The following is a 14,847-nucleotide window of genomic DNA, read 5'->3' on the forward strand; positions in this document are numbered from 1 at the left end:
TGCATTAATTGAGGTCAGATTAAAAACAAAATGCCCTCAGGGTAAAGTTTTATGGCTTTTAAAAGTTTTCTTTCATAAAACACTTGAAAGCATGAGGTTTTGAACCCACATTTCAGAATTGTCAACTCATGTTGACAGAAAATATTTTGGCCCTTCATGGGCTCCCTCTTTAAAGAAAATTACTAGAATTGCCGGCTTAAACTCGCATGTCAACCACTGACGCTGTCTGTACCGTGACGCAAGCCATCCCAGCCTGTACATTATCTTCAAGCATCTCTTATCAGCCTTGAACTGACCAAAATCTTACAGCTTCAAACGTTACAAGATCCCTCATCTGCCATTTTCAGAGGCAGGAGAGATCAGCCGCTAAATTACATGGTGACGCATCGAGTTTCTCCAGCTCTGAGTCACATTGGAGGTCTGAGATTGTTTGAGATTGATGTCACTGGAGTCAGGATTGTGAATTTTCCCTTCCAAGCTGCAGGGGATATGAAATGCAGCTATTAGGGAGAGAATCAGTCATATTTCTGCCTTTCATGTGTCTTTACCAGTCAGCCGTGAGATCAGATTTGGTTTCTTACGTTGCATGTTACCCTGCTTAATGTGCTTATGTGATTTTGAGTCATTTGTAACTCAATAAGTTGATGTTCAATGGTGCACAAACTCTGTTTTCCAGTATGAATACAAGCAGCGTCTCATTTTGTTCCGCAAGGGTTCCAGTTCTGCGCCTTGTTTTGCATACTGGATTAATAATGGATGTTTTCCCCCCTTGGGGTTTCTCAGAATTGAAATCTGTACTGTAGAGTAACTAGCTAAATGTAGGTATGAGTAGTTAGCGGTTTTCAAAATGCTCCAGCAGCAAGCTAGTCTACAAGAAAGTAGTGGTGTGCCACAACAAAACACTGAATCTCTGGTTTAAGCTGAATGAATAACCAAATGCTTTCTTAAACTGCTCTCTCTTTCTGTGGAATTTGAAAATCCAATTAATTCTAGTGAAAGTTTTCAGATGGTTTATGTAAATTTATCCCATTTAAAAAAAAAAATAGCAGTAGTCCCTGCATGACATTATAATTGTTTTTTTAATCATAAAACATTAAATTCTGTTCTTACTTAATTTGAGACCCAAATAAAATATTTAGTGCAAGTTTAAAGCTGTTCAAAATTAATGCTGTGCCCTAGCTGTAAAAAAAAGTCTTTGATTTAAATTGTATTTTAAATAAGATATTTCCCTCTTAAATAGCTTCAGTGTCATAAACTACTTAATAGTTAGTAGCTCGTAGTTCAGTTTTTTTTTTTTTTTTTTTTTTTTAACTGCAGTTGAACTACTTTAAATGAAGAGCAGCTTGTAGTATCTGGAACGTTTGGGTAATGCTGTAATTAAAACCCACTGAAAATCTCCACGTTTCCCCTCTTGCTCTCCATCCCACTTCATATAATCGCTCTCCACTGACAGCCATTGGGCATAACAAATCTAGTTATGGGTGGCTGTGTTGGTGTTGGAAAGTGTTTTATGTTTATGAAGAGCGTTTCTGATTCACTGTATTTGTCCCAGGCAGCATTGTTTAGATTGTTATTTTGGTGCTTGAATGTGGCTTAATTTAGATTTTGATTGTGCTATACTGATTAGTCACGAGTAAAGTGAAAGGTTATGCTCAAACAGTTTATTTTTGGCCATGGTCTGTATATGATTTTGGGACAAACAGTTTTTCAATGGTTTTTGTCTGTGATTTAACAATTAGGCTGCACTAAATTGAAACTAGATGATCCTTACTTGGCAGCAAAATAATTTTTTTGTGTTGATGGGGCATATATAAAATGAGGGGCGTGTCGCTATATAATTGAAATCTCTTCTTCTGTTTGGTCCTTCACAGAAAGTTCTGGGAGACCTTCATCTCCATCTGTCATGAGAACCACAGTCTTCACGGCATCACCTTTGAACAGATTAAAATCCAGCTGGAGGCCCTGGAGCTGAAAAAGACCTATGTGCTCAACCCACTGGCCCCAGAGTTCATCCCTCGTGCCCTGCGCTCGCAACATCCCCAGGGTCCTGGCAAGCACCAGCACTCCCCACCCAAGGTACGAGTCTTCATCCTGTACAAACCCCCATCATTGATAATCAGATTACTTAGAGATTTGAGCAAACCCCTAAACTTATCAGAAGCTACACCAAAAACAAGCCAGACTCCCATAAACTGTTTTTCTGAATAAGGTAGCTGTTTTGCCCTTGATTTTATTGCGTTTCTCTTCCATTTCACACAATGAATGTCACAACTGGGTTTATAGCACCTTCAGGCCTCCTCACAATACAAGATATTCCTACCAAATGGGCCAATTTTATAACTCCTCTCAGTTCATCTCTTGTGCACGGAAAGAAGGACGTGACAGTTGCAATGTCTGCTCGGATATGGTCAGTGGCGTCCACGGGGGAGGGTTTGATATGACGTGCTGTGATGTGGAGTCATGCACGCTCTCTCCCCCGCTGACATTAATAAAAGTGTTTGGTTGTGCGAGTGGCAGAGAGCATCCGTCTAAATGGTGAGCTCTCGCACCTTCAAAACGAATAATATGCCAATCAATCGTCAGCCCTAAGGGGAGGAAGGTAAACATGCCAAAATAGATGAGTGAGGAGACTTCCTCTTCCCCCCTTTTTTCTCTAGCTCAAATTTGTATCTGTTTCTGCTCACCCCCTCAGTTTCATTTGGACTAGTTATAGAGTGAAGTCATAATTCACAACAAAATTAAAAGAAAGAAGATAAGATAAAAAAAGAAGCCCTCTTTACAAAACAATTCAAGGTATTTTATTTATTTTTTTCACATTTATTTACCTGGAATATTAAATTTAATAATTAAAGGGGACCTATTATGCAAAAATCACTTTTATAAGGTGTTTGAACACAGTTGTGTGGCCACAGTGTGTGAAAACAACCAGCCTATAATGGTACAAATCCACCCACTCATTTTTTTTATAATCCCAATAAATTATAAACAGTCAGATTCTCCGTCTTTACACGTCACTGAAGGGAAAAAGTCCTGCCCATTTGTGACACACTGCACTATTAGCATAGACACAGACCTGAGTGAGAAGCAGCAGTCCGCCATTACTGTTGTTGTTTTTTTTTTGCTGTAACGTTAGCTGCTGGAGATACAATGGAAAAAATCGGTAAAGTCCCCTATATGTTTAGGGATCAATACCAACGCTTAGTGCTCGAACGTCAGCTCCAGACAAAGTATCACACTTTTGTTTTCCAAATGGCCTTCCTGAAAGACTCTGTAAGGCTAATGTTGCTAAAGCTATGCCTGTTTTCACTGATTCTGCCTTCACGTGCTACCAGAGTGATCATAAATAGGAATGTGGTAGTTAAAAATTGCATATGAAAGCAATGTGAAGTCGACCGCTTGAGTTTGTCGAGCTCATAATCACATGTGGGACTCAAGTTTGAGATGGCAGCTAAGGCACGATGAGACCAGCTGTTATCTTCATCGCGCCATGCTCCTCGTGTGTGTAATACATAAATGATCATTTATTATGCACAGTTCAATCAGATGACTGACTTTTAAACCAAGTATGATTTCTGTAAAGTGGAATGTACTAATAGGGGAATGTTTATTTGCAAAAGGCTAGCACTGGTATGGTTGGAGCTTGAGCTCTTGAAGCCCCGCCCTCTTCTAAAAGGGGACGGGAGCACCAGCTCTTTTGTATTTAAAGGTGCACACACAAAAACGTTGCATTTGGCTCATACCCTAAAAGTGCCAATTTCAACAAGCTATAAATTATCTGTGGGGTATTTTGAACTAAAACTTCACATACACACTCTGGGGACATCAGAGACTTATTTTACATCTTGTAAAAAGGGGCATAATGGGTCACCTTTAATTAATAGCTACTTTGGAATAAGTGTCAATGGAGAAACTGTTTTGATTATCATAATGGTGTAGTTACACCTCCTACCAGCTGGAGCAATGGGGGTTCAACCTACCTAACCAATTACTAACCTCTAGGACTGTCTGATCAATGGCAAATTGGGTAGTCTTTTGAACACCACCACTGTCACCACTCTTCCAAAATGGTACACTTATACACAAAGTGCCTGTCCCAATATCAATGCTTGCACTCTATGCATTTAACCAATTGGCCATATTTGATTACATGATGGGACACACTTACAACAAAGTGTTGTAAAATTACAGGTTTTCATTTATATTACGCTGAACTTTAAAATGAGCTTGTTACATTGTTCACGTCATATCTGTTCAGTAGTCTCTTTGTACAAGACACATTTTAATTGTGCTGCCTCGAAGTCAAAAGCAGCTGCATAAAAATAAACACTTAAAATTGTTCTACCAAATTATATGTAATATCTTTTTAATATAACTTACACCAGAAAGTTTTTCTTGACTTCTCATGATATTGGGCCACGGGAGTTCCTAATTGTGATGTATAGTAGGACATGCTTAGACATTAATTCCAGTCTGAAGTGGTATAATAGGTAGTGTGGAGATATTGTAGTTTGCAGTAAAAGAATAGTTCACCCAAATATGAAAATTTGCTGAGAATTTACTCACCAGTGGATCTTCTGCAGTGAATGGGTGCCGTCAGAATGAGTCCAAACAGCTGATAAAAACATCACGATAATTCATACGATTCCACGTATTGTGAAGAGCTGTGTGTTTGTGAGAAACAAATCCATTATTAAGACGTTTTTAACTTCAGCCTATTGTTTCTGGCTGAAATATCCTTGTTTTTTTTTTTTGTTTTTTTTTTTCAGGAAGTGTTATGGATTATGGACTCCTATTTTGGTGAGAAGTAACGATTTAAAGTTAAAACTGGGTTTGTTTTTTACAAATATGCAGCTTGTCAAGACATTAGTTGATGGACTCGAGTCGTGTGGATTATTGTGATGTTTTTATCAGCTGTTTGGACTCTCATTCTGACGGCACCCATTCACTGCAGTGGATCCACTGGTGAGCAAGTGATGTATGTAATGTAAAATCTTCTCTAAATCTGTTCCCATGAAGAAATAAACTCATCTACATATTCGATGGCCTGAGGGTGGGTGAATTTTCAGCTAATTTAAATATTTGGGTGAACTATTCCTTGCAGGGCACTGAGCTTTGGCATTTTTCACATATGTCTTGTGCACTTACTTCCTGTCGCATTCATGCGCTCTCAAGTGGCCAAAACTGCAAGTATGGGTATTGGAACAGGTCCATTATATACGTTCTTGTTTTGATTGTTTACCAATCTCCCAGTTTTCGTTATGTTTGTATACCTAACACAATAACAGTGATGTCACCATGGCACCTTAAACCATTAACTTAAAAAGCTTGAAAGGAAAAGCTCAATAAGAGGGCCAATATCAATCTCGGTCAAAAACAAGCTTTGCCATACAGACAAAGGAGGGAAGAACTCAAACCCAATTCCTTACCAAATAACCACCATGTTATGGTCATCTCTAGTGTATCTTGATTGGAGTGTGATAATTATAGACAACGCCATTGATTTCGTCCAACACTTGACAGGTGCATCACCAATTTTGTGCTGTAATTTCACAGGCTTTGTACAGAAAGTGGCTCATCACATGCTATTGAAATAAGTAGCGTGATCGGCGGTTCCTACAAACGTGCTGACCCCAGAGTGGCGGTGCTCGGAGCTGCCAGAACTCAGGCTAGCAGAACGCCTCAGTCGCTCCTGATGCTGTCAGCATGTCATTCTGTATGCACTCAACGACATTGATCTGTTTTGAAAAGGCACGCATTCCCAGCGGATCGCATCAATGGACTCTGATTTGGAAGTCGATGGCAGCACAAAAAAATACAAGCGCGAGTTTTTTTTTTTTTTGTCGTCTTGTACGTTTCAGTGCACCAAGAACAAGAGTTTGTTCCACTCGATTCACTGATTATCTTTGCAGTTAGTGCTGTGTTTTTCTTGGAAATCATCTGTGTGCGCTCCCAACCGCCCCCTCAAACCACCCTCTGCCCTCATTTTGCTGTATCTCCACCCACGTGGAGCCGACTCCCTCGACCCACATATCAAGAACATCCCAGACGTGATTTGCCTGGCCATGTGTAAGTAAACCATTGTAACCGTTTTGACAAATCAGTGCTGCCAGGGTGACAGTCGGCACAGAAAGGGCAAGCACGGCCCCCTGACCCTGTGACTATAGTTAGCACACTAGATGCCTAAGACCCCCTTCCCCCCTAACTTTCCCTACGCAGGCTCCTTCATCCTCTAGCACTGATTCACTCAAATCCTCCTCTTCCTCCACAGGCGAAAGGACAGCTGGCCAATCACACTGAACCCTTCCCCCCAGAAGGCTTTGGTAAGTCTCTCTCTCTTTGACCTGTTGTTCTTGAAGGTTTGAACATTTTCACACATTTTCACCTAAGCTTCTCTTAATTGGGTGGATGTGCTCATTTACGTGTTCTCTAGCTCTGAAAAATGCTACATAGCTGGGTAAGGTTGTCACGATACCGTAATCACATCAATGCATGTCAATGTGTGCAATATTTTTTTTTTTTTTTTTTGGCAACGCACTTAGTGTATGGGTAACAAATAAACAACCAAATCCAAGTGGACAAGGCAAGCATTGTTCTCTATTATTGTGGAAGAAATACGATCAAGATACCACATTTTGTTGTAATATTCAGTACATCAGAATATTAAAAGTAATTTCTACAAAATTACCTTAGTAATTGTAAATGAAAACAAATACACACGCAAAAGCATGTTTTATACTAATGTACTAATATAATGTCAACTTTACCTGTGTTTTGCATAGGATTAGAGTTGATATATGCTAGGATTGGGATTACAAAAAACATAAAATAACGGGAAAAAAATAGATTTTTGTATTATAAAAATTGTTATAAAGGGATAGGTAAATTGTTTAAAGGGATAGTTAAAAAAATTACATTGATTTATGTATACACTAGGATTGACATTTAATATATAATGTCATTAATAATAATATCCTAATATTTGGTGTGATTAATGTGTCCCTGTCCCTCAAAAGTTCAAAGTTCTGCTTCCCTTTACCATATTTGATGTGCTCCTTGTATGTGTGTTCATCAATGTTTATAAGTAAAGTCTAAATTAAATTGATTTTTCTTTCTATTTTTAAAATAAAATATTTTTATTGCAGTTTTATTTAAGGTATTTTAACATTTTGGATCAAACAAATGATAGCAAGTACTGTACATGCAATCATAGCACTTTATTTCCAATTGTACCATCTGAAAAACAGTCATGCGCTTTAAGATTGTATATCTTGGCACTGGTATATTTTGCAGCTGGTTCTATGGTGGTAAACCTTTGTATAGGACACCACTTAAGATTAATTTGAGGCGGTCAAAGCCACTTCATATTACCCGTTTAACATTCATATGGAGCAGTTACCTGGAGAATGTGACGGAGAGGTCAGCAGCTGTATTAGCCCCTCGTGAAGGAGATGTTTTCACAGCCTTTGACCTCTGATTGGAGAGTTTGAGGATATTATTGGTGTGATGTGACAGTGCTGTCAGAACAAATCGAGGTCATTAGTTTGTGGAGAGCCGCTTGAGTGATTGTCGAGGCAGAAAGTGAAGACAGAGAGCGAGAGCATAGAGGAGTCTGAGAGACGAGATCAGTCAAGTGGATCCAACTTCCTTCCAGCCTCACTTCTCGCGCAATCAAAACATGGTCCCGCCGACAATGTGTGGCAGCAGCGCCAATTCCCCCTGAATTACTTCCTTGGATTGCCGTGTGTCTGGGCAAATGACTTGAGCCAGGTGTGTGTGCTGTTTAGTGCTTGTGAGGACATTTCGGGGGTGGCTGTAGCGTAATGATTCTGGGGGTGTTGGGCTTCAAACAGACCACTTCAATCTGAAGCAGGGATGACCCTGAAATTGGTACAGATTAGGGTGTATCAGGGCGTAGAGTTTCACACTAGAGCTTTTAGATCAGACCTGTGTCCGATTGAGCATAAGGTGTTTTTCCAAACTAGGGTGTGCACAAAGGAACTGCACACAAATCAGTATTGGGTAAATCGCAGGACTTTATTTTAAGGTCCAATTCTCGCTATTAGTTTACTACTAACTGCGACTTTTGCCTCAAACTCCTAATTTGCTGCTTATTAATAGTAAGGTAGTTAAGTTTTTAGGTATTGAGTAGGATTAGGGATGTAGAATATGGTCATACAGAATATGTTCTGTATACATACTAATAAACAGCCAATATGTTATATTAGGGCTGGGCGATATAGCTAAAAAAATTTATCAGCGATTATAATGTTTCATAACGTTCGGTATCGATAATTATTGGCTTTTTTTTATATAACCTTTTTTTAAAACGGAGCAATATAATTTTTTTTTTTTATTTAACCACTGTATTTTTAAATTAACCCATTTTTTGAGACCAACAACTTTTTTAGTTTTAACGGTCAAACACAAAATAAAAATTAAATATCTAATTTCTAATGTTTTATATGCCAATTAAATAGGTCTTAAGGAACCTAATGCAGCGCATTAAATTGTCAACGCAAGGAAATAACTGTCTATAAAAATGTGCGAATGGCTTGGTTTCGGTTTTAACCTGATCAAAATCAGCTACTATATTTCTCTATTTTGAATGAATAATGCAGCAACTGCGCGTCTCGTGGGTTAGACTAACAAAACATTAAAATGCAACAACGTCACTTACATCACCACATCTCATGCGCCAATGAAGCTCCCTGACGCACGCCCAACATTCGATTGCACAGTTTTTGCATTCAAATGCAAATGTTCATTTTAAATTAGACTAATATTAATTTTTTTTTTTTTGTGTGTGTGTGCTGTCTGCGTCACTCATAGCACATGCCTATATCTTGCACTATATAATTTTTTTTTTTTTTCTAGCGTTATCGAAGAAGGTGTTCCATCAATAAATATCGATACCGTTTTATCGCCCAAGCTTAGTCCCTATGCTGAAGTGTTACCGGAAACATTAAAAACATTCAGGTTACACTCCACCCTAAAAATTTTTTGGTAACACTTTATTTTAGGGTCTCTTAACTAGTTGCTTATTAGCATGCATATTACTAGAATATTAGCCATTTCTTAGTACTAATTAAACACATATTAATGCCTTATTCTACATGACCTTATTCTAATATTCTAATACCTAAACTTAACTGCCTTACTAACTATTAATAAGCAGAAAATTAGGAGTTTGAGGGAAAAGTCGTAGTTAATAGTGAATGTGTTCCCTATTCTAAAGTATTACCAAATTTTTTTATTTTATTTAGTGTTTTATTTACTTTGTCATTTGATACTTATGAAGTAAGTGTGCTTAATTGTCATTAAGGTCACAAGGTCCTAAAAACATGCTTTATTTTCTTTATACAAAATATTATTTATAATTTATCTTTTTTTCTGATTTTGGGATGAAATGTCACCTGGACATGTTTTTGATGAATTTCGTAAGATTCACCAATAAACATTGTCTTGGATGTGATTCATTTGAACTTCATTTACAAAATTACCATCTTGGAAGTGCACACAATTAATCTTTGTATGTGAATACTGTACATTCATCTCTTATTAAAAATGAGTGCTAAAAAATTGCTGTGATCAACAGATGGAGAGTAGAGATTTAATTAAATCAGTGAATAAATAACACTTGGAGAAGAGTTTTAATAAAACTATTGATCAGTGTTGTCACACATGTGCATGTATTTTTTGCCAAGACATTTGGTTTTGCCAACAGATAAACAGCCATAACCAAAAGGGCCATTTTCCATTATTACACATTTGCTTTCTTGCTTGTTAACAGTGATAAACATGTCGAGGAGAGTCACATTTGGGTTAAGGGTCTAGCAAATGAATAAATTGGAGAACAGATGTCTAGAAATTTTATTTCATCATTAGTGTTTCTCCGGTTTGCTAAGGATGAAAGTGTTTGCTAAATGTCTAGTGGCCAACTGTTGGATTTCACCTACTTCATCATATGATACTTTACTGCGTAATCAGCTTGTTACTGTTTGATTACTAAACAAAAGAGCAATTCATAGTGTCGTCAGAAATGATTCAAGTTCAACTGCTTTACCATCCAAGAGTATTAATGTAATATTATGAGGTAAGATTCGTTTAGTCTCCGTTTTGGATGATGTTTGTATCTTCAGTTCAGCCCAGTGCTGCTGTGTTGATGGGGAACCCGATTCAAGCCTTTACACCACCAGGATCCGGAGCTCCAGCCTCTGGCAAATCACCAAGCCCTGTTCAAAGAATCGACCCCGGAGCCAGCATCCTGTATGTGCCCGCTGTCTATGGAGGCAATATGGTGATGCCCATGCCTCTTCCGGTATGTTCTGGACTTATTTCTCATTCTCTTTAACCCCCTCTTTGACCTGTTTATTTTTGAGAATCTTTGAGATGTTTCACCCTGTTTTCATGTACTTTTTACTGGAATTTGGAGGCTCTTATCGATCAACCCTAAATGCATGTCCTTAAATGCTGTACACTTGTCTGACTCTCACCTCACCCTCTCTTCACCAGTTGCCATGGACCGGCTACCAAAGCCGTTTCCCTATGGATCCTCGCTTCATGAGTCATCAGGCCACCATGGCCGCATACAACCTCAACCTGCGGCCAGCAGCCAGTCGCACCTCACCTGTGCTGTATGGGTTCAGTCACCCGTCTCCTCTAGGCCTGAACCAGCAGCCCACCTCTGAGAAAGAACTACTTCAGGAGCCCAGTGGGAATGGTATAACTCGCAACACTAGTTTATTAATTTTAACAATACTGGTAGCTCAACTGATATGTGCCAGTAGCAACGCCAAGGTCATGGGTTTGAATCCCAGGGAGCACAGATACTGATAAATGTATAACTAAAAAAAAATAGTTTAGTAGGTTTGGGCTAGTTGGATGTATTGTTCGAGAATTACAAAAATTGTTTACGATAATAATGCACTTACATTTGAACTCAGGAGGGTTTATAGGATGAAATTATGTAGCTCGTATTTTGGCAAAAGTGCTTTTGTAAAATATTCAAGTATACATACCAAAATATAGACATCAACTGTGGATGGAAACCAACCCAGAAAGTTCCTTTAAAATACTGTATTTCACATCAGGCCTGTTTGCACTGACTAACAGTTCATATTTTGCCTTTACTTTCACTTATATTACACTGTAAAATTTTAGCTTGAAAGTTTTTGAACTTGGCGAACTCTCTGGTTTGAGTCCTCATTTACGGATGTTGGTGAGGCCTTTTGGGATTTTATTGTGCTGATTTGTTGTCATTCTTTAGGGAAAATAGACATTAATGGAAAAACAGAGCATTGTAGGCTGCTGACGCCCGAGAGGAAAGCCCCTGAGCTGAAGGAAAAACAGGTACCATCCATCCGCCTGTTCCCTTTTTTAATCTATCTATCTTATCTATCTTATCTATCTTGTCTATCTTGTCTATCTTATCTATCTTATCTATCTTCCCGATTTAATCTGAAATAAATCAAAGGGGCCGCCCACTATGCCTTCCCACAAGAGCACTTGTAACATGGACCATCTATCTTCACTCGTCCCCTGCATGCTCAAAACACTTCACTTCTCCTACTCTCTTACACCCTCCATTAGCGTCACATGTCCATAACGATTGTACTTCCTCCTCTCTACAGGGAGACCCAGAGTTGGTGCAAAACAAGAGTCCAGAGCCCCAGGCCAACATGGGCTTCCCTGGTAGCCGCCTCATACGCAAAGACCCACAGGCCCAGAGGGCCCTCAACTTCCACCTCGGCCCCCCGCATCCCGGTTTTCCCCCTCACCACGGGAACAGCCCGTTTCCACAGCAGTACGGACTATCCCGACCTCCCCTCCGAATGCAGGCCCCCATCCACCCTCAGGCCTCATCCTTCCCCCCATCGTTCTTCAGTGCACCTCCAATGGCGCACCGCGGGCTGCAGTCTCCAGTGCTGGAGGGTGGGGAGGGCTCGATGGGAGCAGGTCCAGGAGGGGTGGCTGAGGATCTGAAAGGTGTGGTGAGAGGCCTTCCCCCACAGATGCACCAGCAGCCCCTGCGCCTCAACAGCTTTGGAGAAGAGAGTTTGGACTCTCTGTTGGGCGATACTCTAGGTATGTGCATGCATGGATCACAGTGCTTCAAACATGTTTGTTTCCTTTGTATTGTGCCGTAGTGTTTATTCCGACTGCTTTCTGTATCACCGTTTTGAATTTTCTTTACCATCAACTTTGACAGTTGTAAGCTTAGTTCAAGTTCCAGTCTTTCAAGCTTCTCATAAATTCCACAGTATTGTGCCTAAGGGTTTGGATTTGACAGTGTAAAAAGCCTTTTCACACCAACTTGGATTTTTTTTGGCATTAAAAATCACAATTTTTTTTTAAAATCGAAACGGTCTCTCTGAGCTCCTTGAACTGAGTCTGAATCAACCATGCAGAAAACAATAGCAATGCACTCAAAACATTTAGAAAACGATATCAACCATGTAGTAATGCACTATCAACCCCCAGAACACCCCTCAACCCTGCAGCAACACACACAAAACCAGTCAGAACGCCACAGCAGCTGCAGACCAACACCCTAGAAAGTAAGGCTACACAATTATAATTGTGGTTATTAATTGAGAAATCTCTTTTTACATTCATCAGAATTATTGCACTTTCTACATTACAAAGGCCAAACCTTAAGAAGCTTCTCTCAAAAGCTAAAACAGTGAAATACCTAATATTGATTACATTAATAATGCCAAATTATATTAACCAATACAAGATAACTGAAATATCAAATGAATAAATTAAAAATTTAAAACAATCCTCACATACAGGTGCTGGTCATATAATTAGAATATAATCAAAAAGTTGATTTTATTTCACTAATTGCATTCAAAAAGTGAAACTTGTATATTATATTCATTCATTACACACAGACTGATATATTTCAAATGTTTATTTCTTTTAATTTTGATTATAACTGACAACTAAGGAAAATCCCAAATTCAGTATCTCAGAAAATTTGAATATTACTTAAGACCAATACAAAGAAAGGATTTTTAGAAATCTTGGCCAACTGAAAAGTATGAGCATGTACAGCACTCAATACTTAGTTGGGGCTCCTTTTGCCTGAATTACTGCAGCAATGCGGCGTGGCATGGAGTCGATCAGTCTGTGGCACTGCTCAGGTGTTATGAGAGCCCAGGTTGCTCTGACAGTGGCCTTCAGCTCTTCTGCATTGTTGGGTCTGGCATATTGCATCTTCCTCTTGACAATACCCCATAGATTTTCTGAATTGACTATAGATTCATCTTTAAGCTACAAAAGTTAACCACCGAAGTTCTTTGATTGTTCTTTGATTTACATCAGTGAGACAAACTGCAGCAGGCAAAAAAATAATTGCACAATTAACGCATTAATTTCGACAGCCCTAATAAAACCATTTTCAGAATAAATAACCAGCAGGCCAATATCTCAGATGATTATGCTTAATTAATCGAGAGAAGTAGAAATCATGATCATAATTAAAATATGACACTCAGGACACCTTGTAATTTTTTTTTGTTTTTATGTAGTTGCAAAGTAATTGCAGACCCACCAGCCAAAATACCAACAACATTAAAGACAACATAGCACAAAATAAAACATAACCAAATTTAAAATGTGAAAAGAATTGAAAGGTGCCATAGAATGGAAAACTGTATTTACCTCGGCATAGTTGAAGAATAAGAGTTCTGTACATGGAAATGACATACTGTGAGCCTCAAACACCATTGTTTCCTTATGTAAATCTCGTGAATGCGAAAGACTACTGAAAAATAGGCGAATCAGAACATAAGTCGGGGTCACTAATGGTTACGCCCCAACATTTGCATATAATTTGCATATACCCGCCCATGTTCTATGCCAGCTGAACCTGCACAGCTAAATCATCAGAAGTTCTGCTGGTATTGTGAAGAAACAAGCGAGGATAATGGCAGATCATGGAAATAAATGTTATGTTCCAGGCTGTGCAGGGGATGTGAAGTGCAGGGATGGGTTGGTGTCTGTATTCAGAAAGGCACGGAAAGCAAATAACGCATTCTAATAAAATAACACGAGCCACTAAAGGTTCGTGTTATTTTATACTTTAGTTTTAATACAATAAAACTAAAATATAACAAAATAACTAAAAAATAAAATACTAACTACATAATACTATTATTGTTAGAAATTGCAACAAAATAAAAAATAGAAATATAAACTTTTGAACTGCGGGTTTCGTCTGGCCAGAGGAGAACTGGCCCCCCGACTGAGCCTGGTTTCTCCCAAGGTTTTTTTTCTCCATTCTGTCACAGAGGGAGTTTTGGTTCCTTGCCGCTGTCGCCTCTGGCTTGCTCAGTTGGGGACACTTAATTTCTAGCGATTATCGCCGATTTGATTGCACAGATACTATTTAAACTAAACTGAGCCAGACAATGACATCTCTGAATTCAATAATGAAATGCCTTTAACTGAAAATTGAGTGTTTAATCTTATTATACATTACTGACACTCTATCCTCCAATTTCATACTGTTAAGTGCTTTGACACAATCTGTATTGTTAAAAGTGCTATATAAATAAAGGTGACTTGACTAAAGGGACATGGTTAGCTTCTTGCTAGCGGTAGCCTGTTACATTACAGTGCATAAGATTTCATTTACCACATAAACAGAGTAAGGAGAGATGACTGAGGATGATGGCGAATGATTTGCATCCTGAGCACCACTGTGACAAACATCTGATCTTGTAAAATGTGCCGCTGCAGTTTACACAGAGCACGTGCGTTTGAGAATCTCGAAAGTGAAACTAAAAAGCGATCGTGCACTTGAAAGCCGTTTCAATGCCCCGCATATTAATAGCGACT

General features: G+C 38.8%; 1 protein-coding gene across 2 annotated transcripts in view; it reads left to right on the forward strand.

Annotated features, from left to right (window-relative positions):
* The window catches only part of helz (helicase with zinc finger), a 66,485-nt gene that overhangs the window by 43,005 nt on the left and 8,633 nt on the right, over nucleotides 1-14,847 (forward strand). For both annotated transcript variants that reach the window (XM_058771480.1, XM_058771481.1), the window contains exons 22-27: nucleotides 1,872-2,076; nucleotides 6,269-6,320; nucleotides 10,140-10,318; nucleotides 10,513-10,720; nucleotides 11,267-11,349; nucleotides 11,631-12,084. In XM_058771480.1, the coding sequence (XP_058627463.1) occupies nucleotides 1,872-2,076; nucleotides 6,269-6,320; nucleotides 10,140-10,318; nucleotides 10,513-10,720; nucleotides 11,267-11,349; nucleotides 11,631-12,084 (1,181 nt within the window). The remainder of the gene's footprint in view (nucleotides 1-1,871; nucleotides 2,077-6,268; nucleotides 6,321-10,139; nucleotides 10,319-10,512; nucleotides 10,721-11,266; nucleotides 11,350-11,630; nucleotides 12,085-14,847) is intronic.

Source organism: Onychostoma macrolepis, chromosome 03, assembly GCF_012432095.1.
Source record: "Onychostoma macrolepis isolate SWU-2019 chromosome 03, ASM1243209v1, whole genome shotgun sequence".
Classification (NCBI taxonomy): domain Eukaryota; kingdom Metazoa; phylum Chordata; class Actinopteri; order Cypriniformes; family Cyprinidae; genus Onychostoma; species Onychostoma macrolepis.